General features: G+C 41.1%; 1 protein-coding gene across 1 annotated transcript in view; it reads left to right on the top strand.

The window, feature by feature from the left end:
- Positions 1-24,794, top strand: part of stpg4 (sperm-tail PG-rich repeat containing 4) — a 49,098-nt gene extending 24,304 nt beyond the window's left edge. The window contains exons 6-8 of the mRNA XM_048601337.1: positions 19,166-19,273; positions 23,062-23,128; positions 24,716-24,794. Coding sequence (XP_048457294.1) covers positions 19,166-19,273; positions 23,062-23,128; positions 24,716-24,753 — 213 coding nt within the window. The 3' untranslated portion in view covers positions 24,754-24,794. The remainder of the gene's footprint in view (positions 1-19,165; positions 19,274-23,061; positions 23,129-24,715) is intronic.
- Positions 24,795-27,652: the final 2,858 nt, after the last annotated feature.

Here is a 27,652-nt window from a genome sequence, read left to right as displayed (position 1 = left end):
CAAAATGGAGTCGGATGGGGAGCAGATCTGCTTTATTAATATATATATCTTGAAATGCTACCATAAAAAACTGAGTGGTTTTTCTCCATCACCAAATCACCATGCCTTTTTTTTTGTTGTTTGTAACTACTAACCATCACCAGTAAATCACCCATGTAGCCAATTATACATTTACATGCAAAACCTGTTAAGGTAATGTACACCATCAAAAGTGAATGAGGGTTAGGGAGAATGGAAATGGGCGAAATTAAAAGGGAGTTGGATGACCCCACTTGGGTCTGTTTTGTTTTATATCCAGAAGTGCTCTTACACATTGCTGGGCAGATTTTTTTTCTCATTACCAAATTACCGTGACTTTTTTTGTTTTTAACTATTAATTGCCACTGGTAAGTCAGCCACATGGCCAAATATATATTTACATGCAAAGCACATTAATGGCAATGCATACCATCAGAAGGTAGGGAGAGCAGGAAGGAGATAGATCAAAATGGAATTGAATGGGGACTGGGTCTGCTTTCTTTATATATAGTCCTGGTGGACCATAGGGCTACTCTCTCACTTGCCCAGAGATGACTGGGCAATATGGTGGCTCAGTGGTTAGCAGTACTGCCTCACAGTGTCAGGGACCCAGGTTTGATTCCACCCTTGGGCGACTGACTATGTGCAGTTTGCACATTCTCCCGTGTCTGTGTGGGTTTCTTCCAGGTACTCCGGTTTCCTTCCACTGTCCAAAGATGTGCAGGTTAGGTGGATTGGCCATGCTAAATTGCCCACTGTGTCCAGGGATGTGCAGGCTAGGTGAATTAGTCATGGGAAATTAAGAGTTACAGGGACAGGGTAGGGTGGGTGGGTCTGAGTCGGTTGTTCTTTGGAGATTTGCTGTGGACTCAATGAGCCAAATGGCCTGCCTCTGCACCGTGGGGATTCTATGACTGGTGGTACTCCAACCTGAGGGCCATCATTCCCCAGGCAAGAGGAGTAGCCAGGAAGGAGAGCCCCCTGTGTCTACCCCAGTTGGCAGAGGAACTAAACCCACAGTCACTACAATGTGGAGCGGAGGAACACAGCAGGTCAGGCAGCGTCAGAGGAGCAGGAGAGTTGATGTTTCAGATCAGGACCATTCATCAGGACTGGGGAGGGGGAAGGGAGCTGGGAAATAAATAGAGGGAGGAGGGGTGGGGCTGGAGAAGGTAGGTAGGATGGCGACAGGTGGATGTAGGTACAGGTAGTGGGGATTGGTCAGGTGGAAGGAGGGGTGGATAGGTGGGGAAGAAGATGGACAGGTTGTGTCAGGTAAAGGGGGCAGGGATGAGAGGGAGGGTTGGTCATGGGATGAGGCTCGGGGTGGGGAGATTTTAAAATTAGTGAATTCTATGTTCAGGCTATTGAACTCTAGGCTCCCAAGGCGGAATATGAGGTGGTGTTCCTCCAGTTTGCATGTGGCGTCATTGTGGCACTGAAGGAGGCCCAGGACAGACATGTCACCCAGGGAGTGGGAGGGGGAGTTAAAATTGTTAGCAACTGGAGGAGTTGTTGGTTATAGCATATGGAGAGCAGACGCTCTGCGAAGCAGTTCCCGAGTTTGCGCTTGGTGTCACCGATGTAGAGGAGGCCACATCGGGAGCAATGGATACAGTAGACAAAGTTGGAGAATGTACAGGTGAACCCCTGTCTGATATGAAAGGTTTGCTTTGGGCCTTGGATGGAGGTGAGGTGGAAGGTGTAGGGGCAGGTGTAGCACTTCCTGTGGTTCCAGGGAAAAGTGCCGGGGGTGGTGGGGCTAGTGGGGAGTATGGAGTGGACGAGGGAGTCGCAGAGAGAGCGATCCCTACAAAAGGCACATAGGGGTAGGGAGAGAAATATCTCTTTGGGTGTGGGGTCAGATTATAGGTGGTGGAAGTGGCGGAGAATGATACGCTGGATGCAAAGGTTGGTGGGGTGATATGTGAGGACTAGGGGATTCTGTCTTAATTTTTGTTGGGGGTGGGGGGTTTGAGGGCAGAAGTGTGGAAATGCAAGAGATGTGGTTGGGGGCATTTGCGATCAACGGGGGGGGATGTTGTGGTCCTTGAAGTAGGAGGACATCTGGGATGTCCAGGAGTGGAACGCTTCATCTTGGGAGCGGATGCGACCGAGGTAGAGGAGTTGGGAGTAAGCCTCCTCTACATCGGTGAGACCGAGTGGAGACTTGGTGACTGATTCGCAGAGCACCTGCTCTCTGTACACTATAATCAACAACACCTTCTGGTTGCCAAACATTTTAAGGGTCCCAATCCGAAACGTTGACTCTCTGGCTCCTCTGATGCTGCCAGACCTGCTGTGTTCCTCCAGCTCCACACTGTGTTGACTCTGACTCCAGCATCTGCAGTTCTTGCTATCTCCGAGTGACTTAAAATGAAACCCACAGTGTTTGACATTACTCTGCATTGCAAACCAGTCATCCAGCCAACCGAGCTTACAGACCTTTGTAATAACCAGTCTTTCCAATACTAGAACAGTTTTGTAAAGCCATAAAAGTAACAGTCATGCTGAATTGTGAAAGATAAATTACAGTTCAAATACTTTCCTGCAGTAATTAACATATGCAGTTATTACCTGCTATTAATTAAATTCAAAGCAATAATGTTGGCACAACAGCATCATTTCAATATGGACCATAACAACCCAGTTCAAATTCCTGTTTTAATTATCTTGAGTTAATGACACCAACTAAATAAAGAAGCAATGATGAGGAGTGCAAAACTTTAAAGAACTAGACATTGAAAAGAGGCAGGAAACTGAGGGAGGTAAGGAATTCCACAGTTTTTAAATCGTAGGACAGAATAAATTAACTGAGGAGACAGTACAATATGTTTCATTTTCCTTTGAGGAAAGGAAAAGAGGGAAGAGTGCAGAGTATAGCTCCAAATTGGAAGATCAAATAAGAGAGTTCGGTGCAGCAATGATATTACATCTAAAATAGAGAACAGTTGACAGAAAAAGGTTGGACCATAGAAATATGAAAGGATTGTTTCAGAAAACAAAACGTCTTTAGCTCTCAATTAAGAATGTAAGAAAAAGGCTCAAATTAAAACAAAAGTAATAGGTCATAAAAGTGAGAGATTTCATGCTTATTTAAGGCATTTTCTTGATTCTAAATCTTGTCTTGAAAAGTGAAAGCCTGAAATACAATTTTCTAAGATTGCTGATAATCCTTATTCCAAGGACGTAGTGTGATAGTAAACATTATCTCAATTATCTGCCCTTTGTACCCAGCTTGGAATTTAACTTTCCTCTGATAATTATTCCAAAAGCAGGGTGTGATTGGAATGAGGTGATAAATTCAAACTCTGTCGTTTTTTTTCTAACCTACGTTTCAATGTTGTCAGATATTATCTAAAGAAAAAATAATGGCTGGGTTGGAAGTATGTGTGTGTCGAATTCGAGTGGTTCAGTGTAATAATACCATTGAATTGAAGTCGTTTACACAATCTTTTATATGCACATACAAAGTCTGTCCAATCTGATCATAAGGTTCCACTTCTGTATTTGCCATATGCTTGATAACTTGATAACTTACTTGGCTTCAATGTCTTAAATTTATAATTCTCATTGTTGGCTTTAACTCCCTTCATGGTCTCACTCCGAATGATTTCTGTAACATCATCAAGGCTGAGAATTTTCGACTCTGGCCTAAACCCCATTCCCTTCACCCACAGTTTAGTGAAGTGACTTCAGTCATTGAGTTCATAAATGCTTGCATTCCCTTCCTGAATCTCTCTACCTTTCCACCTCCTTCCCTCTTTGACCAAATGTCAGCCTGTTCTTTGATTTTTGTGTGATTGTTTTTCTGTGAAACACTTCGGAAGGCTTGTCAGTTAAAGGCGCTAATAGTTAAAGTTTTTGGCATTTTTCTGTAATAATTTTATGATTATTAGACTTGAATTTTTTCTATAACCCTAGACTTCCTTACTGTTTGGACACGCTTTTGGCTGAACTCGTGTCAATATCAGCACCCAGGCTAAATTACTTCCTTGAATCTAAACATACCTTCACCAGTGTTACACGGGATCCCAAACAAAGACTTAGGAGCAAGAACCCCAGACTAATTCTAGCTTCCTCATAGTGATGACCTTGCAGGGAAAGAGGGAGCGATGAACTCGTCCCCCTGCTGATGAATTGGCAGTGCTACCTCAGGGACTTTTTCCACCCTTCTGCTAATGCCAGGATTGGTGAACACAGCAACAAATAAAAGGAAAACCTAGTGGCTTACTGGATTTTTGTTGCTTGTCAGTGGTTACAGGCAGTGAAGAGGATAGCAGCACTCTCATTCTGCAGGCTGTAAGGAGAGAAATGTTGGAAGGTTTGATACAAGACTATGGCTGGGGGAATATCCAGTCTCGTGCTTCTTGTGTTATTTGAAGCAATGAAGAGGGTGTTGAAGGAAACTGAGGGCTGTGGAGGCAGCAGCTTGAATTGCAGAATATGATTATTTGAATGGTTTGGTCTTTTAATTTTGAGGTTAAGGGAGATATTTCTTAAATAGATGAAGTATAATCCATTATGGAGTATGCTATGGCTGGGAACTTTTAACCCAATTTAGGGTGCTTGGGCTTCGATTAAAAACTTACCCATGCCTTGGGAAATAAGGTAAGTAAGATAATGACAGCAACAACAATGTAGCACCTTTAATGTAGTGAAAGGCAATAAGCTCATTACACAAGCATTATAAATAAAGTATAAAACAAAGTATAACTAAAGTGCAGAGATGGCCTACAGGATAATAGGGAACAATAGCACACAGTATGGAGGGTGCATCTTCTCATTCATTTTTCTGCTCAAATGGAAAGTTGCCTAAGATGGAATCTGCCAATCGAGTGCATGGACATTTTGCTTTCCTTCCCACACCCTTTTCCACAATCTCATCCTTCACTTGTGCTTTTCTGCATTCAGATAGTTAATAACACATCAGCTACAACTTTATATTGAAGACCGAAGAGAAGAGCATTCCTCCAAGGAAGAGGAGCCATTATTTAACCTTGCATTCACGGCCACTGGGTCAGGGGCTGGCACAGTGTGCACGTTAGAGACTAGTTCAGAATCAGGATGTACATATGGGGAATTATCATGCAACACAAGTGGGTTGTAGCCAGTGCAGGAGGATCACTCGGTTCATGTATGGGCATTTCAGAAGGTGAGATTGCAGCCAATGGGGGCAGCACTGCATTAGCAGCACTAGGTCAGACAAGGGGACGCATAAGACAGGCATGACAGGGTGTTTCATTCGGCTCTTTATACTGTCAGATAAAGGTGGAGAGTGAATGATTTTACTGTTGACCTTTGTTGTGTGATGTTGACCAAGAGCTCTTTGTAGTAGAGAGTCTGAAATGGATGAAGTGGATTGTCTGGCTCCCGGATGCATTGCTGCCACACTTCTGGGGTCAACAACAACCTTCCAGACTCTTCTAGCAGCTGACCACAGTACTTCCATTAGCCTTGTCTGAACACAAGTAAGTCTCTATGACTCAATAAAACATCCCACAGTGAAGCTTGTTGAGTAGGTCCAAAACAGACCCCATCTTACTTCGCCATGCTTGTTGTTTCAGAAATGTGCACAAGGTTGCCCACATATTTGTTGACCAATTTTGGTATCCCAACATGGCATCATCACGATCACCCAGTTACTTTGGTTGTGCATGGTGGGGTGTGCTCATGTTAGTGGTTCCAGTTGAGTTAAACAATGTGGGCCATGTGCGAAACAGCCCACAATGTTGCATATGCATTGTTGCAAATCTTCAGGGAAGCCTTGAATGGCATTACACAACTAAACTTTACCACCTATATGAGTAAGCTGCACACAGATGGACAAAATGGCTTCTTCACTTCCGATGTTATTTTGTTATATTTTGTGACACACATGATGATACCTCCAAACCTTCTGTATTTTATAAATGTGATAACATCACTGAGAATAAATGACCCAGTGAGCAAAAAAAATAATTTCATTGTCTGCTGGGTTAAGTTAAACTTCATAATTTAATCATTGTAATGTTTATTAATGTAATTATTAACTTGTATCTCCCCAATGCCCCACTAATTTAGTACTAGCTTTATGGATCAGACCATATCATAGAGTCATAGAGTCATGCAGCATGTAAATAAACCCTTCAGTCCAACTCATCCATGCTGACCAAGTTTCCCAAATGTTAAATCAAGACATCAAATGCATCTCATGTTCAGTTCCTTGTCCACACTGAGTTTGCTGCTTTCCGCCAAGCCTGCAGCTGAAATGCTATAATTGGCTCAAGCTCCCCCAGGGCTAGGTTCCCTACGCGTGATATATATGTAGTGATCCCTGGTGAAAAGTGGGGTCATGTGAAGAGAAGATGAGGCTCAATTGTTAACCATGGTTGAGCGACCTGCTAACATTTGCTGTCTAACCACATACAAAGAGTCATTTCACTGTTGATCCTATGTTCTCTTTTTGTCACCCAAAGAAAGAAACGTGAGGGGAATAGAAATGAGTGGTGATCTCCAAATGCCTTCATTCTCAGATACTAAACAAACAATTTTCAGCTGCACATACAGCTGTACAGATTACTCAAAGATGTTTTCCAGAGTTTCCTCTCTGTTTCTCTCCAGAGAGCTACTTATTCAGTGTTCTTGTTGGGGTACAGTTCAACAGGTGGCAACAGTATTCCAGGGTCTTAACAAAGTAGCTATTTATCCTGAGAGAGAATGAATAACGAATGTTGGCAGGTTATTTAACCTTTAGAGGTATGCAGTGGGATCTGGTTTAGTCCTTGCCCATATCCATTCTTGTATGCGTTACTGGGTAATAAACGTGAAAGTGTCTCAGTACCTCGTATGTTCTGAAGTCAGCTGTAGCACAATTCAGACTAACTGTCTCATCATCAAATGTCATAGAATTTTACAGCAAATAAAGAGATTATTTGGCCCATTGTGCACGTTCTCTTCTTTTACAGGGCTATCTAATTAATCCCACTCCCTTCTCCATAGCCTTGTAAACGTTTCCTTTCAATTACATACCCAGTTCCCTTTTGAAAGTTATTATTGAAGCTGCTTCTACCACTCTGTCAAGCAAGTTACATCTGGAACTTTCTTGTTGTAAAGCTCAGTTCTACCCTGTGGAATTGTATTGTATTTACCACCCGGGGAGGGCCCCAGTAGGGAATGTTCAGAGTAAAATCAAATAAAAATAATTAACCACTCCCAATGAATCCTGCAATCCACTGTCCTAAACACGTGAGGTAAACATGAGGTAAACTAATTGTGGCTTCTGCTGAAGCTGGGCCCAGGAGTCCTCAGCGTCTGCAGCTTCTTGTAATTAATTTGTTTTGTACACAGAGTGCTGCTTTATTAAAGGTCAGGGATAGCACAAATACTACCTCATCTCCACATGGATTGTTAGAAGCAAACTAAATAATGGCAGTGAAATCACTAGTGCTGAAAGCCAAAAATACCCACCAATCACTAAAAGATCTCCCAGTTCAGGCTCCTGGCTGGTAGAAACGTACATTGAAGAATGCAGGTCTGTTACTAAGTTGATCCAAAATGACCCAACAAATTGGCATACCTCGGTGGGGCAGGAAACTAAATGTACATTTCCAGAATCCCTTGGGACATATTAAAATGCAGGACATGGATCCCAGGTATTGGAGATGGTCCTGTTCTCTTCTTTACCCTTCCCTATCCCATCGGCCAGGGACTGATACAAGGGATCAAGAATCTAAAATCGAAGTTAAAATTTAAAGGCACAATACGTCAACATTAGAAACACAAAAAATAGAAACAAGGGTAGGCCTTTGAGCCTGCTCCATCATTCAATATAATCATGGCTGATCCTCCAACTTTGTACCCTATTCCCAGTTTCTCTCTAAATCCTTTGATTCCTTGAGTCCTAAGAACTTCATCTAACTTCCTTTTGAAAACATTCAATGTTTTGGCCTCAAATGCTTTCCTCCACAGGCTCACCACGCTGAGTTCTAAATGGCCTACTTGTATCCTTAAAATTATTGTTTAGAAAGTTCAAATTTTCAATTTTCTGGTCAAGTATAAGCTGGCTTGATCTGGAAAGATTCATGAAACATGCTCTTCCAACTCCATATAAATATTCACAGTCAAATTGACTTTGATTTTATTGTTCTAGCTTCAGGCCTAGCAAGTACCTGTGATTGGGACTCAATTGACTAATGGGTGGGAGATCTCACACAGCCACAGAACCTACAGGGGTATGGGAGGCAGGCTTTTGTAATTTCGCCACATTTCCAGCGCAAGCCTGTTTCATTTCACAGCTGCCCATGTAAGAATGAGAGTTGGCTTTATATTACCTGCTGGGCCTTATTTAAATCAATCTGAGCAGCCTCCCATTTATTCCAGGTCGTACATGGTTGGAAAGTAATGGAAAATACCCCAGCTGAAAGCTATCTGGTGACACTGGACAAGTGGCAGTAATGACTGGGCTTCTGTAGTTGACCAGAGGGGATGGAGATTAATTCGTGAGCAGAGACACCAAGTTCCTGTTTGGAGCCAGAGGAGCATCTTGTTTCCCTTTAGGACCAATCCACTTGCTTGTTGGTTTGGCCTGAATGGAAACTCAAATGTGCTTCCCACTTGGGCTCCCTAGTTAAAATCAATGTAATGTACATGTTTAAAAGGACCGAGTTTACTTTGAGGAGTTGTCCTTCCACTTTGTTTAGGAGAGCAGGTGAAGGTCGGAAATTGGCAGTGCCCACTGGCTCTAGAGCAGGTGTGTATTTGGGCAATTCTAATTCTACCCACGTGGCAGACCCGGGTTTGTGGACAGTTAAAGTTGTTCCAATTGTTGGAAGGTTTGGAGTGAACAACAGTAGTCCTGTGATTGGATAGAACCTGCTTAATATTGAAAGAGAGGATTAGAGTAAGGAAATCCTCTTCAGCACTGGCCACCATAACCCCTCAGGAAATGCAGCTCAGGGGGAAGGGAGAAGATACCAGAGGCAGAATTTAATGCTTTCCATCTTAAGATGAGTTTGCAGATGAGTGCAAGGAGTTCATTTAATCAGGAGGAAGAGTGCCAGATGGCTAACCTGCACCTTCTCGCCTCTGCCCCAAAAACATTGAGGACAGGAAAGCTCATGGACAGACTTCCTGACCTGATGCCAATCGAGACTCCGAAATGGGCAACTAACAGGGCTCATCCAGCCAGCGCTGATATTCATCTGGGTGGGTCACTTGCCACACAGGATGCCCAGAAAGCAAATCCTGTCGTATTCAGGTCTCTTCATTGTCAGGCAGCCCACGGGTTTCCATCCTGCCTTCACCTTTCATTGATCCTTGTCCTCTTTTATGTGTCTGTGTGTGTGTGCACATGACAGTTCTCAGTGGAACTGAATTCTGCTCTGCCAATGGGAATGCCTCTTCCACAATATCATGCACCTGGAAGCTGCAGATAAAGTTCAGTGAAATTACCACGTGAGCAAATGTATTAGAATCCGTGAAAGCCAGCCAGTACTTTGTGCTGAGGGGATATGACGGCAAGGTGGCTTATCACCTTTCCAACTTTAAGAAACCAAAAAGTGACAACAGATTCCCTTAGAGTATTCACTTGGACTTACTTCACATATTTACATTTATCTTGTCCTCAAAAATTCTATCCTTTACTGTACCTATCTTTGTACCCAATCTGAGCTGCACGCTGCCATTTGGACATCACACTTTTATTCACTTTTGTCCTGTTTGCAGGATAAGATAGTCCATAAGATCACTTACTTTAGAATGCTCCAACTTAAAGTATTTTACCCTAAATGAAGAAAATCCCAAAAACGGCATTGCAGAGCTGGGTGGGGAACCCATGCTAAGCAGTAAGTGAGCAGGCCAAACCTGATCTCAGAGTGGAACTTGGCTTGATAGAGCATTATTTTTATTGTTGTCTTCCATAGATCATCAGTCACTAAACATACTCACAAGAGACTCTCAATGTATTTTCAGAAAAAGGACATGAACTATAATTGCACAAAAGGAAAATACCAACTATATACCTGTCAAGAACTAATGAAATGGTCTGATTACAACCATTAAAAGAATGATTCATCCCTTTTACCCTAGCAATAATGTTACAGAAATTCAAATCTCAATGAAGTTACCCCTCTCAATGCTAAAGCTTCTTGCTTAGCTGGCACAATTATACTTGGTTTCCTTTCAACAAATTTTCTTTATGCTCATTCAGTGCTATTTTCTTCAATATCTCTCCCCAAAACCTTTAAACAAGCTGCTAACTCAGCTCACTTACTCCTTAACATGACTTCCCTAAACTCATTCTCCAACAGCCTTGTGGGATATCTTCCTCTCTGACACTTCCACAACTGTCTGAGCCTGGAGTTTTCTTTTCGCTGACTCCTTAGAAAGTCAGAACTTCTTCCCAACCCTGACTGCTATGAGAATGCTACTAACAGCACCTCTGGTATTACGACTCTTTTCCTTTCATGAACCTGTTTCTGGGCTCTTCTCTCTCTCTCTCTTTTTCTCTCTTTCTCCAAAAATCATAAAACCCAACTCAGTAAACACCTTATCAGTTTATCTCTCCAGGTCACTTGCTGGTCATGTGGCTTAAATCACATGACTTCCTTCAAATGCTGTTTTAAATTCATTGTTCAGAATTACTTTCTGGTATTTTTATAGTAAACACGTCAAACTTTCACAGAAGTAAAAGCTGGTATCCATTTTCCTCCAAGTTGGAGCAAGTGACAATAACATATGAGAAACTTTCATCACAATATCTATGAAAGTGTCACTACCCGCAGCAAGTCCATTCCAGGACTCAGATATTGGGACGCATGTAACCTCATAAATTCCAGAGGCTTCAATGCCCACACTTCACATGCACCTGCCATCAAGGTAACCAATAAAAAGCATCAGATGAGACTGTGAGGTTATCTGTCAGATTTCTGCCCATTTTGTGCATTACGTTATATGCCCAACATTTATGCATCAAGCTAATCTGAAGAATATTCATTAGTTTCTGAGTGCTATTCTTAGTGTTGTTGCGCTGATTGTATTGTGGGGTGTTTCAGCGCATTAAGAGTTAAGATGTGCAGTAAGATTCAATAAGCATCATAACAACCACAGTGATTAGGCAGTCATGAGTAAATGGATGAAGTAATCAAGAGTTAAACTGAGCAACCACTGAATCTGAAATGGCTGCTACTGGATTACTGAGATTCTTTTCTAAAAAAAAATGAGAAGGCATCACTGGACAACAACCCATCATATTGCATAATTGTTGCAACTTTTCAAATTTAGTTCATTTATTTGCAAAATGTTCAGCAAGTGGACATTGACCAAATGGAGAGGAAGAGGATAAGGGCCAGGAGGGGATAAATATCTTTTGAGATGAGGAGGCTGTTGCGGGTAGTAAGTGAGCTGCTGAGGTAGCATTATGCTTCATTCGGAGAGCACTCTGGAAATGAAGCCTCACTGTTTCCCGAGTCATCACAAAAGTTAAAGATTTTAAAAGTGCACAGAATATACTAATTCATCTGTCTTTCAGACCCAGGTTGACAGAAAGCAGGTTTCTGTACTTAATAGTAATTACTATTTATTACAAATAAGTAGATTCTAGCTACTGGTAAGCAATTATGAATCATCAGAGTATAATTTTACTAGGTAAAACTGTAACTCCCTAATAAAACAACTCCTACACACACACATGCACACACGTGCACGTGCACACACACACAAAAAGAGATGAAGAAATAACCACGACAAAAGGGATGTTATAGCTGGAGGGAAAAGCTGGGAAGATAGATAATATTCCCCGTCTACAGGGTTCACTGATACGATACTTTTGGTTTGCCAGGACTTGCTGCTCCTTAATATTTCTTCTCCAGGTGATTTCACTTTTTTGCCAGGGGCATGGAGCAATTTGCACTTAGAAAGCTTCTAACTTATTTGGTAAAAACTACAGCTTACACCAACTGATGGGGAGAGATAAACTGACTTTTTCAGGCTTGAGGTTTTTTTTTAACAGCAGAGAGAAGGACAGCTCCTTCCTTTTTGACCACTGATCAACATTCATATCCACAAGTTGTTCAGCTTCCTGGGAGCCAATCATATTGTAGTTGTAAGGCAGAGGCCTTTTGCATTGACAACTGGCTACCATTCCCCAGACCAATCAGCTACTTATTGCCAGTTGAATTTCCCTTTGTACAACTCCCTTGGTTCCAGCTCATCTTCAGTCTTTTCCACAATGCTTGAACAAACAGCAGTGTGAATAGCACTTAGAATAAGTGTCAGGTAACTTGCTTTTTAAAAAAATGCAATAATCCTTTCCACAGTCCATTTTTAAATAAAAATAATCCTTTACCCATTCCAGTCCATGATCAAAAATACAGAAAAATAAAAAAACAAACTCTTTACAGTAGAGAAATGCTGAAGAGGAATTTCCAAAAGTTGAGGCCAAGTGGTTGACTGAGCAGTAACTAATGGAAGAACATTAGGAACAAGGAAACCTTTGTGAGTTCATTTGAATGGGCTTTTTGGGACTGCTGATGCATTTACTTGGATGACATGTTTCCTTGTTTGGTTAATTTTGAAAATAATCATAGATTAAAACAGCCAACCATAAAATTTACTGGGTAGTGCTTCTAACATTCATCATGATCTCTGCCACTGATCCCCCCAACTCTTTTGAGTCATGAGCGTATCTTTGGAGCAGCACACAACCCAGGTGCCTGCAATGCTCCAAAGAGATTGGGAAGTCTGCTGAAGTGTTTGGGCCTGAGTGGAGTGGGGTCGCTTTGGGAGGTGCACATGAAGTCCTTTTATTAAAGGGTATCACTTTTAAAACTGGATTCCCAAGGGGTTCTAATGTCTATCAGTGGGTTGTCCTGAACATCAAAGAAGAACTCTAGTATTTAGCCCTTCTTGCTGCAATCAACTATAAATACCCTTGAGAGGCTGCAACCTTACAAAGCCACCCTGAGCACTTTGGCACTGGCTGGCAATCTCTCATAAGTGTCTATTTTCTAGTCATTATAGAAGTCTATAGTCTTATAATCTTTGCTATCTATATTGTCTTGTTAACTATATTGTCTTTACTAGCAGTCAGCCTCCAAGCACTGTGGAGGTTACTCTATTGCATTATTTCCATTTAGAGCTTTTGAAGAGTTAATGTTATGGTTTAGGATTAATTTTGTAGCAATATTACAACAAAGAAATTTAATCCTGACACTTAAGTAGAGTTATGAATGTAATATATATGGCTTCCGACATGTGAGAGCTGAGGCAATTCATAGAGTGAGAGTCTTCTAGAATCACTGCAAATGGCAGTTTAGACAAAGAGTGTCTTTAGTGAGCTGAATTCAAGTTGGTGGACCTTGCGACCACCATCAGAATGGAGGATTTGACCTCGGAGCTGAAAGTGAAGACGATAAGCAAAAGTTTCTGAAGTTGTTTCCAGGAGTGTTAAAGTAAATTTATTAGATTCATTAATTAGAATAATAAAGTAACAATAAAGTTTCCAAAAAAGGCTGAGAGAAAATGGAAAAGAGAGAGTGGAGGAAATGGAATAGAATGACAGAAAGAGTTTAACTGACATTGAAATTAGAAGATCCAAAATCCTGCTGTGTCACTGTAACTGACAATTGGAGTTACACTCGTTTCCCAAGTGTCTGACTCTAACAGAATTTTGGGTGAAGGGACGGCAAAATGCAATATGTAATGTAGATCAAGTAGTAAAATGTAGGTCCAGTAAAAAAAACTACAAAGTTGAAGTTGGTTCTTCCAAAGAGAGATGGTTTTACAGTAGCCAAATGTTGTACTTGAATAATCTCACACCATTATGCTAGCTTGAAACATTTCTATGGCCCTCACTTTTGCCATATAAGTTTACAGCCCAACTGCATCTTGCCAGCATAAATACATCAAGGACTCAAGTGATGAGACAAATGGAATTCTAACAGACAACATCATCCCAATGGCCCCACCTCATTTTATTAAATCAGGCAGCTATGATTTGGACACAATTACAACCCACCGCCACCCCCAGAGGGAATTCCACAACCTTCAGGCTGGAGTTTTGGGTATGGTAGCCTGCTGGTAACAATGCCACTGAACTAGCAGAGGTTGTTGCCTAGAAATTCAACTGGACAGTTGGCATCAAACTGCAGAAAGAGCCCCCATATTTAATAATGTAGCTGCACTGAGAACAGAACATCAGGAGCATTTTAAATTCAAAATAATTCCTAAAGTTTGCTCTTAATGATGTCAAATGGTCTGCAGATGGGCAATAAATACTACCAGTGTTACCAAATCCCAAGAGCAAATTAAAAACATTTGTAAATATCCTTGACGGCTCTTCTCATAAGTTGCCATAAGTAACTTTGACAGAAAATCAATTGAATCCTTCTGTGTGCAATTTATTTTGGGTTTCCTTTGGCCTCCTGGCAAAGCTACGGATGGAGTGCAATCAGGAAATTCCTGGTATCCATCTTCTGTATTTGCTAGCAGTGAACCTTCGTGGACTGTGGAGGTTATTTTACTGCATTATTTCCATTTGGAGCTTTTGAAGTGTTAATGTTGTAGTTTAGGGTTAATTTTATAGCAATATTACTACAAAGAAATTTAGTCCTGACACTTGAGTAGATTTATTATTGTAATATATATGTCTTCTGTCATGTGAGAGCTCAGGAGATTCATTACACATCGACTTGCATTAGTACCAGTGTAGCTAGATAAGATTTAAAGGCCCTCAGGCAGGTTTTCAATCATAAAGTGGTTCCATGTTTGGAGTTCTTCATTTTAAGTTCTTATTTGAAAAGAAACTCCTCATATGTTTTCATTCTTTAAGCACAGATGAAAATCAGTGAAGATTCGGGAGGGTGGGAGTAGGGAAATATAAATGCTATCTTGGATAAAACTACATGGGCTACAATGAACTATCCACAAAATGTCATGGGCATCTCTCTCCATTAAAGATGGTTGGTTATGTAGCTTAAGGGCCACCATTCATTATCGCATATGAGGCAAGGTGAAGAAACTGACCTCCAGTACAGCTAATATGGGGATTGAACTCATGCTGTTTACATTAATCTGCGCCATAATCTAGCCAGCTGATGTAAATGACCCCTATGATGATAAGGTCGTGCTTATTTATTTATTTATTATTATTATTTGCTTGTTTCTTCTCTCCAGGTACCATTTTAAACTCTTTTTTTGCCTCAGTCCTATTTGTTATCTCACCCAGGTAAAAGAAAAATCTTGTATTTATATAGACAATACATGGTGGAGCTGGAGGAACACAGCAGGCCAAGCAGCATCAGAGGAGACGAAAAATTGACGTTTTGGGTCAGGACCCTTCCTCAGAGCTATCTCCTTGTATTTATATAGCACCTTTTACAATTTTAGAATGTCACAAAGTGCTTCACAGCTAAATAAGTAATTTAGTTGTCACTGTTATAAAGGCAATGCAGCAGACAATTGAGAAACTCTTGCATACAGCAATATAGTAGTGAGCAAATAATCAACTCTATTGATGCTGTTTAAGGTGTGCATATTATCCAGGGCAATGGATTGGTGGGAGCCTTTCTGTAGCTCTGGAAGTTATGTTAAACATGTATAGCACATAGTTCAGCCTCAACTGGAGTGCTGCATCCAGTTCTAGGCTCTGTACTTAAGGAAAGATGTGATAACATTAGCAACAGTGCAGAAAATATTCATGAGAAAGGTCATGAGGATGAGGAACTTCAGTAACTTCAATGAAGATGGATTAGAGAGTTGGAGACTGTTTTGTTTGGAAAAGAGAAGATTGAGAGGAGATTTAATAGACAAATTCAAAATCATCAGGAGCCTGGTCAAGAGTATTTACAACAACGATGTTCCCATTGGAAGAAGGATCAAGATAGAAAGGTATAAAGTTAAGGTAATTGGCAAAAGATGTCTAGAAAAAGGTTTAATGGTAGAATGTTGAACAGCTGCAGTTCAAAAACAAACAAAAAAATGAGTTAAAACCAAAAACTGCAAAGTATATTGTCTGAAATTATTGAATTCAGTTTGTATCCAGAAGGCTGTAAAGTAAGATTTGAATATAGCCTTCAAACCTCATTGGAACACTGAAGATGGCTGAAGACAGAAAGCCCAGTGTAAAGGCAAGTTAAATAATTAAAATTTCAGATGACTAGAAGCCCTGGGTCATGTTTGTGGAAGGTTGCCCCATTAATGCAGCCGTACCTGACAGAAAGTGGCATCAAATCTTCACCATGTTACTTTATCAATTTCCTGACCCTAACCTTCTGATCTTCAAATCCACACTATGCTCTTAACACATTAAATAAGGGCATGATCCAAGAAAATGGAATGGAAGATAGTACCTGAAAATTGCACCAAAAACGTATAAATTTATGTTTGTATACACGGTTCGAGTCTAAACTTATTTTTATTCAAGATTATAGTATATATAGTAGTCAATTTTGCCCAATATATACTGGTGCACACTGTTATAACAAATGAAACATAAAAGTTGTTTTTGTTGCATGTTTCAATAAATCAATCATTAAGTTAATTATACAAGATATCTCAATATTAATATCACTCCACTCCTAGGACACAGCATCCACTGTCTTAGATCTTCTTTGTATTATATGAAATATCTACAGATTGTGTCGTCAAGACTCCACGTCCCTCAATAGCTTCATTTACTTTGCTCTGTTAGTCTGACTTGTTATGATATATGAGTTCTGCCTGAAGGCAGGTCCTTGGTTCATTGTCCACTGATGCTTCATCCTGAGTGGCTTTCCTTGGCAATTTGTCAGTGGTATTTCACCATTGCCTTCCACCCTTGGGGCAGAGCAAGGAGGCAGGTCCCAAATCTACTTCAGCTGGAATGGGAATTGAACTACTGCAGGTGGCATTCTGAACTTCATGCTAGCTATCTAAATTACCCAGTGTCTACCCAATTGGCATTGCAAAAGCAAACTTTTTGTTTTCATGAATGAATTCATCAGAATTTCAATGCTTCTTTCTATGAAATCTTGATAATAGAACATAGAACAGTACAGGCCCTTCGGCCCACGATATTGTGCTGAACTTTTACCCTAAACCTAAGGTCTATCTAACCTCCACCCCTACCTTATACTATCATCCATATGCCTATCTAATAGCTGCTTAAATCCCCGTAATGAGGCCGACTCCACTACCCTCTCCGGCAATGCATTCCACGCCCTTACCACTCTCTGAGTAAAGAAGCTACCTCTGACATCTCCCCTATATCTACCTCCACTCACTTTAAAACTATGCCCTCTCGTAATAGCTACCTCCAGCCTAGAAAAATGTCTCTGGCTGTCCACTCTATCTATACCTCTGATCATTTTGTACACCTCTATCAAGTCACCTCCTATCCTTCGTCATTCTAAAGAGAAAAGCCCTAGTTCTCTCAACCTTTCCTCGTAAGACCTTCCCTCCATTCCAGGCAACATCCTGGTAAATCTCCTCTGCCCCTTTTCCAATGCTTCCACATCTTTCCTGTAATGAGGCAACCAGAACTGGACACAATACTCCAGATGTGGCCGAACCAGGCTTTTGTATAGCTGGAGCATAACTTCACGGCTCTTGAACTCAATCCCTCAATTAATGAAAGCTAACAGACCATACGCCTTCTTAACAACTCTATCCACCTGGGTGGCAGCTTTCAGGGAACTGTGGACATGAACCCCAAGATCCCTCTGTTCCTCCACACTGCCAAGAATCTTTCTGTTAACCCTGTATTCTGCTTTCAAGTTTGTCCTTCCAAAATGAATCACCTGACACTTTTCAGGGTTAAACTCCATCTGCCACTTCTCAGCCCAGCTTTGCATCCTATCAATGTCCCTTTGTAACCTAGAACAGCCCTCCGCACTGTCCACAATGCGACCCACCTTCGTATCGTCCGCGAACTTACTAATCCACCCTTCCATTCCTTCATCCAAATCATTTACAAAAATCACAAATAGAAGAGGCCCCAGAACTGATCCTTGTGGTACAGCACTCGTAACTGAGCACCATGTTGAATATTTTCCTTCCACTACCACCCTTTGTCTTCTAAGGGTCAGCCAATTCTGAATCCAATCTGCCACATTTCCCCCTATCCCATGCCTCCTTACCTTCTACATGAGCCTACCATGGGGAACCTTATCAAACACCTTACTTGAATCCATGTATACCACATCCACTGCTCTACCTTCATCCATGTGTTTGGTCACCTCTTCAAAGAATTCAATAAGGTTTGTGAAGCATGATCTACCCCTCACAATCTGGGATTCTATTTTATTGTTTTCAATTTTGACTTTAATATTTCCTCAGCTCAGTCTTTTAGATACACAATTCTAAGATTAAAAAGAAAGGCTTTGGATAATTAACAATGAACAATAATATTCCTTCATATGATCATTTTAATGATTCCACGAAAATGCCACCTCCAATCCCAATTCTGAATTTATTACAGCACTAAAAGTGGACTCATTCCCGTGTAAAGACCTGCTGATAATATACTGGCTTGGATATCTGGTTAATACAGTGTAAAGCAGCAACAAGACATTCTAGGGCTTAGATCATTGCAGAAGGACATGAGAACCTGGATGCAAGGGAGCTATTTCAGTTTTGAATAAGCTCTGGCTTGGATGGTGAAGCCAAAAGCTCTGACAGCTCGAGGCTATTGGATGGCAAGATGAGAATAATGCGTTTTAACATTGTTAGTTTGGATAGTAACCAAAACACAAAATTCCAATGCCAGCTACTGTTTGGTCTTTGAGTTGACAATTTATTATCCTGCGGTGCGAGTTTTACTTTTAGGGAATTTTATTAAGAGGGTAAGGGCAGGTACAGCTGCAGTATTTAAAAGACATTTGGACAGGTACCTGATAGGAAAGGTTTAGAGGGATATGGGCCAAACACAGGCAAATTGGACTAGTTTACTTTGGGAAACTAGGTTGACATGGACGAGTTGGACTGAAGGGTCTGTTTCTGTGTTGTATGACCCAATGACTCTAGGACTGTAGAGGAGGAGTGATCCCTTGACCATGACAGTGTGATGTTGCTGAAACTATCGAACTGAAACTGATGTAGGATTAGCTCCTTCAGGAGACGTGAGGAGAATATTGTTTCTCTCTATCGGTATTTGTTGATGTAGCTGCTGATTCTTTCTTACCTCCTACAGAAAGAAGGACCAGCACCAGGGCACTATAATGTGAAGTCTCAAACCTTGTCTCAGACCATGACTTCGTCCTTCCAGTCAAAAGTACCTCGGTTCTTACCTACTCCCAGTGTGAGTATGAAAATCTATAAGGCTCAAAATGTCTACAAATAGAACATTGCCCTTGGTAGATATCTGAAAATATGAACACAAAAATCTAGCAATGCAACTTCAAAAGCAGTTGTAATTTAATTAGTGGGCTATGCAGATGCTTTTCCAAATGCTATATATACCTGTGTGAATTCCCAGGAGTGGTGACAGCATTCACAAACTTGTCAACACTTTAGGGCATATTTTGCAATATGAAGGGAAATTAGGCAAGATTGTTGAGGAGCAATAAGTCTGCTTATGTGGAACTGGACTGACATGAAATGATATTCTTTAAACATCCCAAGTATTGATGTGAGCTGGATGTTTGCTAAAGGTTGGGAAATTATGTGTTAGTTAATTTGAAGACTTGTTGGAAACAATTAGAAGGATGTAAAAACCAAAAGAACTGCAGATGCTATAATTCAGGAACAAAAACAGAAATTGCTGGAAAAGCTCAGCAGGTCTGGCCGCATGTGTGAAGAAAAAGATCAGAGTTAATGTTTCGGGTCCGGTGACCCTTCCTCAGAACTGATGGTGGCTGGCAAAACATCAGTTTACATGCATCTTATAAACTGTTTATATGTCCAACTGTTCTTCTCTCTCTTCGGGCTCTATCCTATCGTTTACTCCCTACCCCACCCATCCTCCCTATTTTCTGCATATAAACTGGCATTTTCCCAGCCACCATACGTTCTGAGGAAGGGTACCAGACCCGAAACGTTAACTCTGATTTTTTTCTTCACATGCTGCCAGGCCTGCTGAGCTTTTCCAGCAACTTTGTTTTTGAATTAGAAGGATGTAACCTATTAATGGACTATCAAGTCAAAATTGTACTAGACTTTAAGATTGCTGAGATTTTCAATGTATTTTTCAACCCTTCCAAAGGCTGTACAAGGTACAGGTGACCTGGTAACAAAGAAAGACTAAATAAATGTGGAGACAAGAAGCAGATTCAGTGGGCAAGAGAATGAGGGATAGAGCCTCCAAAGATGCGAATTATAGAATCCCTACAGTGTGGAAACAGGCTCTTTAGCCCAACAAGTCCACACTGACCCTCAGAGCATCCCACCCAGAACCATCCCCTGATGACCCACCTAATCTACACATCCCTGAACACTATGGGCAATTTAGCATGGCCAATCCACCTAACCTGCAGGTCTTTGGACTGTGGGAGGAAACCAGAGCACCCAGTGGAAACCCATGCAGATACTGGAAGAACGCGCAAACTCCACACAGACAGTCGCCCGAGGCTGGAATTGAACCCGGGTCCCTGGTGCTGTGAGGCAGCAGTGCTAACCACTGAGCCACTATGCCACCCTGTTAAGATTAACCACTAAAATAGTTAACAAGCCATTCTCCAGATGAAACTCATACCTTGCATAAAAATTATGAAATTCTACGGAAAACACACGCAGTCAGTAAGCTGCCAATTTGAAACTGACTCACACATTTCAGAGTTCCAAGTTTCAGTGCTTCATCTGAACTGATATAGCAGATCTCAGTTGGAGATTTTTTATTGCAAAAATATACTTTATTCATAAAAAATCTTAATGTACATGCTCAAGGTACTAAAACAGTTCTGTACAGTTTTTGCAGAAACAGAAAAAAACTAACAGATTCCTCAGGGCTTCCCTGCATTTAAATAAAGGCATTTCCTACTCATGCAGGACACTATTTGCATACATTTTGAGACAATGAGAGGGTCTGATAACTGAATGGACCCTCATTGTACTTTGGCAGAAATATCCTAGACAGCGGTCTTTCCCCACGGCGCTTTGGCAGCAGCTCCCCGAAGCTTTAGTACGTCCCTCTGTACATGGCCCTGGACCTTGGAATGTGCCAGTCTGTGACAGTCAAGGTCAGCTCTTTACACTGGAAGCAGGCAAGTTTCAGGAAAACCAAAGAGCGTCTTTCACTGGAGTTGATGGTCCTCCAGGCACAATTGATGTTTGTCTTGGTGTGCGTCCCAAGGAAAAGCCCACAGAGCATAGAGTACTGTGTCGCGGAACTGTTCGGGACGAACCTAAACAAAAACCACTGCATCTCTCTTCAGACCTTCTTTGCAAAAGCACATTCCAGCAGGAGACCCACTCTGCAACACCACCCCCCCTCCCCCACAGCTGGAGAGAGCCCAGGTGTACATGAAGAATCTCACAGGTAGTGCCCTTCTCACCACCAGCCAAGCTACGTCTTAATGCTTGTAGGAAAGTTCTGGTGATGAGGCATTCTGCCAAATGACTTTGAAAGTCTGCTCAGGGAACAGCCCGGCAGAATCCACCCTCTGATCTGGAGATGGGTAAGATTTAACAAATGCACGTGATGCTCCCAAGTCAGGTGTAGGAGAAGTTAGCAATAGTTCTAATTCTATACCATTCTCCAATAGCTACTTCAGCAAGATACAATATTTACATCAGAAAAGAATTTTTACAGCGAAGGCTGTGTTTCCTTTTGAATAGTTAGTATTTACTGTTGTTAGATCTCAATTAGCATATGAATTAATTAAGCAACTTATACAACTGGTGATGAAACTAGTAGCTTTGTACAGCCAATTAGAAAAAAAGTGGGTGTTTAGGAACTGCTTAGTTAGGAGCAGACGAAACATTCATCATTGCCAGTCTTGGAGTATTAAAGAAATCCTTTGGCAAGTGTAAGAAAGATTTTGGTCCCACCCTAAACAGTGCTTTTCAATCAAAGATGTTATATCTGAAGACTAATCTTTTTAAAGGGTATTTAAACTGTTCTATTCTGAATGGTAATTCTTCAGGGGATTTTAAGCACTTTGAGATGAACATTGTCATTGATGGGAAACTGAACATTCTCTCATTTTAGGTACCAGTCTCTTCGTTCACTACTCCCAGATGGGGTGGAAACGTAGATTAGAATAAGGTTCCCAATACATTGTCCATAAACATATCTGCTATCAGCTCATGTGCCCCATTAGAAGCTCAACCCATCATATGTAGAATCCTTTCAGTCAACAGGAAGAGGAGGCATTCATTCTCTTAGTGTTCCCAGGGCTAAAGGGGCAGTGTGGTGGCCCATTGTACCAGACAATCCCATAAGATACCCAAATCTTGGAAACCAGGCAGTCGCTTTCTGTCTGGATCTTGGAGTGGCAAGATTATGTCTAAGCTTGGATCATTTGTACAGGTGCCTCTAGTAAGGCTGGAATCCATGACCAGTTGATTGCCTGATTCCATACAAGTGTCTAATTGGTGAATTAACGTGCTGAAAAGTATTGATTTGCTTGCTTATCATTATCAGATTAAATGTCTACCATATACACGATAAACTTTTATGAATGTTTTGCATTGTTACATAATCAATGACTATTATTTTGAAAAACTGCACAGAATGAAATTGGTCTAATATAGGATGTACTGCTGAACACTATAAATCAAGAGCTCCTTAAGCTTCTCTGAGTGGCCTCAGTGATAAGGAAAGCAAAATCCAATACAAGTTCTGCTCCTAATCACTATCCATGGATGCTAATTAGAAAGTGCATATTTGGGGATTAGAAGAGAAAAGAATAAGACTAAGTTATGATATTTCATGATTGATTTGCAATCAATCCCTTACTTTTAGATAGTACTAGAGGACCTTTGGCTTTCAGGGAAGAGGGAGGTGAGGTGGGGTGGAAATTTGACGAACAAATGTCAAAGATTAGATCTATAAAAGGATGTTTAAATTTATTTTTCAAATAGGCCAGGAAATGATAGCTTTAAAAGGGTTGTTGTTTCAGTGGTAATTTGCTCTTTATATATTAACAGAAAACACCAGGACCAGGAACATATGATCCTATCAGACGGCAACCAAGCTGGGCCAATGCTACTTCGGGTCTGTATTATTAGTAATTAAACGTGTAAAATACTTAATGTCTCAATTCCATTCAGATTTTTCGCAACTTAACATACACGTAATTTTCATTGCCATTGTTTCTTGGATATGTTAATAACTCAGTGGACATCATGTAAACAAAATGGCTGTCAATTAAGCTGGAAAAAGTAAAAGAAAAGGTGGATTAATCAAATTCCTTTGTACAGTAGCACAATAAAGATTAAGGGGAAAAATTAGAATATAACAGCGCGGAAAACATGCTAAATCTTTATAAAGTTGTCAATTGTGGCTAAGCACTAACATCCTCACCTGGGTTCAAGACCCCATTCAGGGAAATGTTCATGAAATCCAGCCTGACACACCAACGCAGCACTCCCTCAGTATTACATTGTCAAAGAAGACATATATTTCAGAGGTGTGATTTATACAAGTGTTCAAAATTATGGTGTGTTTTGATACAGTATATGAAAAGAAGCTGTTTCCACATGCAAGATGGTCAATGTTCAGATAGATTTAAGAACCAAGGTTATATGAGATTTATTTTTACACAGTGTGTTGCTATGATCTAGAATGCACCATCTGAATAACAGTGCGTTCATTGAATGTATTCATTGGTAACTTTGCAAAGGGGGTTAAATGTATACTTATAAGAATGCAATTTGTGACGAAGGCAGGGAAATGGGGCTAATTGGATCACTCTATCAATAAGCCAATACCAAGTTTGAAAGCAAAATGGTTGATTCTATGAATTTCCACTGAGATTAGGGTCTGTTTGAACTCGGTGCAGTGTGAATAAATGAAAGATTACACAAATATGCAAATCTGAAATATGTCCCCAGCATATTAGTACATGTAACTACTGTACAAAGAAGGTTATGCAATTTTTTTGCGAAGTACCAGTGTGTATGAATTAGCACCAGAAATAGGTTATGGCTGTTAATATCTATGTTTCACTGTGTATTTGGGTGTTCCACTGAATTGAATTGTCACAGAAAAAAAATAAAAGACAGCTTTTAGTTTAAGGTCTGCATGTTCGCCTCCTCCTGAATGCTAACCACCTGTCAATCAAAAGCCCTGTTTGTAATGCAGGGTTTGTGCTGGAGTGAATGCAGGTCAGAAGATCGTTTTTATCTCCTGTCACAATGGAGTACAGCCTTCATTATTTGTCTGATATCTGCATCAGCTTTTTGAGGGTGCTGGGTATTGTGATTTGGAAAATGTTTAACTCTGCTTTTGCACAAAGGAGGGATGACACAATTGGCAATTAAATTGCTAATCACGTGTAGTGCTATCTCATGCATCAGTTTTAACTGATTTTGTGTATTGAGGAGTAATTGTCAGGGCATGGTGTGTTGGGGGAGGGGGTTTGTGGAGAGAAACCCCCTCATCCTATTTGAATAGGAAATAATGCAAGTGGAACTCAGGAGACTCATGGTAATATGCTTGATGGATTGATTGCCCAGTTGTGCCACAAATCACACTGCAATTCCACTAAATTATAAATGAAGATTCCCCACTATAAATGTATATTCTATCAAGTAAATGAAATGTGATTTCAATGCAGTGTTTTTTCTGTCTCCATTGAAGTGGTGTGTCGCACTGTCTTGGTGAGGGATTTGAGGTGATGAAGAACATAGAACATAGAACATTACAGCGCAGTACAGGCCCTTCGGCCCTCGATGTTGCGCCGACCTGTGAAACCAATCTGAAGCCCATCTAACCTACACTATTCCATTATTATCCATATGTTTATCCAATGACCAATTAAATTCCCTTAAAGTTGGCGAGTCTACTACTGTTGCAGGCAGGGCATTCCACGCCCTTACTACTCTCCGAGTAAAGAACCTACCTCTGACATCTGTCCTATATCTATCACCCCTCAATTTGAAGCTATGTCCCCTCGTGCTAGCCATCGCCATCCGAGGAAAAAGGAAGAAGTGCTGGATGTCTAAAGTTCAGCACTTACAAGATTTGAAAAATGGTGAATAAACAGAAGCTTCAATCAGGAATTCTAGCAGTAATGTTTCAATTCTTTTCCTTTCTCCTTCTTTCCCGACATAGCCTCATTATTGGCTATAATTGCACAACCTCTTTAGCACCTTCTCTGATTGGCTATTCTTTAATTGTTAATTTTCTTACCTTATCTCCTGAAGGTACAGATTGTTTTGCTTTGGTATAATTTTCATTGCCTCATCCAAGGAACTTTACTTCATGCTTGAGCCCAGTTGGCAGTTGTCAGGAGAATAAAGGCCAGTGCTGTCCTCACAGATGCACGTTCCAGTAGGAGGCATTTGATAAAAGTCAGCAATGGGAGATTTGGCAGTTCCGCATCCCAAACCTAGCCTTATGCTGCTGAAGTAGATTGTTCTCACTCAATTACTGGCCTGCCTAAGATCTGCTAATTCGGTGAAAAGTATGAATCCGATGTGAGATTTTCCTTCAGGGCATGTTTATCCATTAAGCCTTGGAGATAATTTTTCACTTGTAAGTCAGATCCAAAATATATGTGGATCTATATTTTACCGTACAGTTAAATCTCCTCCCAGACTCTTTGAACCTGCTCCTCTTGGGGCTTTCTTGAAAACATATGGGAAGATCTGGTTGCAGCTAGTTTAGATCTAATAGTGAGAGCCCTTTTGAAAAGGGCAGGGTAACAAATGGCTCTCAACGTGAATACACCTGTTTTTTGTTAACCTTTACTTGAAAGAATTCCAGTTTTGTTGTTCCACATGATTGTCCATATTGATGCACTTTATCTGAGGAAATCAAGGCCTTGAGATGTGATGTTGCATGCTGACATGTTGCACAATCAAGTTAAAAGTTCATGATTCACTTTCAGAAATGTACAGGGTAGATTTTTTTGTTGACATCTCAGAATTATGTCAGGCCACCAGGGAGGTACTGTTGAGTGGGAAGCATCAAACTTTTTCTCCGTCAGGATGTCAGATTCTATGGTAGTTAGAAAAACAATAGGGTGAATCTTTACCATTAGCAATTAATGCATGGTATATTGTGGGAATTACAAACTAAATTTCCAATGAGGCTCATTATCTAGAATTATAAAATCCCTCCAGTGCACAAACAGGCTGTCTACACTGACACTCTGAAGAGCATCCCACCAGACCTCCCCCTGTTAACCTTGCATTTACCCTGCTAATCCACCTAGCCTACATATCAGTGGATGCTATGGGCAATTTAGCATGGCCAATCCACCTAACCTGCACATCTTTGGACTAGGGGAGGAAACCAGAACACCCGGCAGAAATCCACACAAACGTGGGGAGAACATGCAAGCAGACAGTTAGCCAAGGTTTGGGTCCATAGTGCTGTGAGTCAGCAGTGTTAACCACTGAGCTATCAAGCTACCCCAACCACTGAGTTTAAATTGTTTAAGTGCTCCTAACAAGATGCTGAACTTGCAAGGTGTGCTCGTCAGGAAACAACAGGCCACCAATTGAAATGGAAAGAAAATCCAGATGCTCAATTTTAACCCACTGCTGTGGGTTGTTCTATGAGGAAGTCATACCTCTGCTGCAGAGGTTGCATGCACCCTGTGTATTATTGCTTATTAGAAGCTGGATTTCTGCCACCATCCGCTTTTAGGGTAGGGATTCACAGGGGTATACCTGATCTGGTGTGGTAGCAGAAAACCATTAGGTAATCTAATGAGAAGATGCTCTTGTATTAAGATGTAGTTTATTGCATGATGGCAACTAGCTAGCAGTTACGTTAATATGGTAGACATTGTTCCAGAGGTTATGAGAAAGGCCTGCATGGGTGTCTTACTCCTTTGAAAACCCAAGTTTTTCTCTCACCAAGCCCAAGTGACATTGGCTGATGTGTTTAAGGCACTCCTCAGTATTAACTCTTTCAGACTGTTAGAACCTTATGCAAAAGGGTGAGCCCTTTAAAAAGTAGCCTTTAGCTTTACTGTCTCATTCTTACTGGAAACCCGGTGGTCATCGTTCCAAATGCTCACTGCAGTTCAGGTGGTTGAGGAACACACAGGAGAAAATGGGAATCACGTTAACTAATACAGATTGGAGTCCTTGTTCATTAAAACACCATTAGGAATCCCATTCATCAAGCCACTGTGACCTTCCCGCCCAGTGAAAGGCCTTCCAAGGTGGGTGGAAAATTTTCCTTTGTGGGCCCCAGGGGGAGTGGAACAGGAGTGAGGCTATCCTGAAAACCAGCCCAAAATATATCTTCTCCTCGCCAAACTGACTTGGGTTCCAGCCAGCAGATGAGAGCTGCTTGAATTTCTTCTCCCAGCAATCTGGCAGCTACCACTCTCTACTGTTTTGGGCCGGTAGGGTGCAGATCAGGTGTAAGAGCAAAAATGCTCCATGCCTTAAGCATATGTCAGCAAGTACATTATACATCCATATTCTGCCCACCTGAAACCCAGACCCTCTTCCTTAATGTTCCTCATCTTTCAACATTTCTCCATGGCTCAATGCCAATTAAATGGGAAATCCAGCCCTGTTATCTTGTAACTATATCGATTGTGGAGATTGATTG

The sequence above is a fragment of the Rhincodon typus genome, chromosome 9 (genome assembly GCF_021869965.1).
Source record: "Rhincodon typus isolate 14 chromosome 9, sRhiTyp1.1, whole genome shotgun sequence".
Classification (NCBI taxonomy): domain Eukaryota; kingdom Metazoa; phylum Chordata; class Chondrichthyes; order Orectolobiformes; family Rhincodontidae; genus Rhincodon; species Rhincodon typus.
The sequence above is the reverse complement of the archived record's forward strand: the minus strand, read 5'-3'. Positions and strand labels throughout refer to the sequence as shown.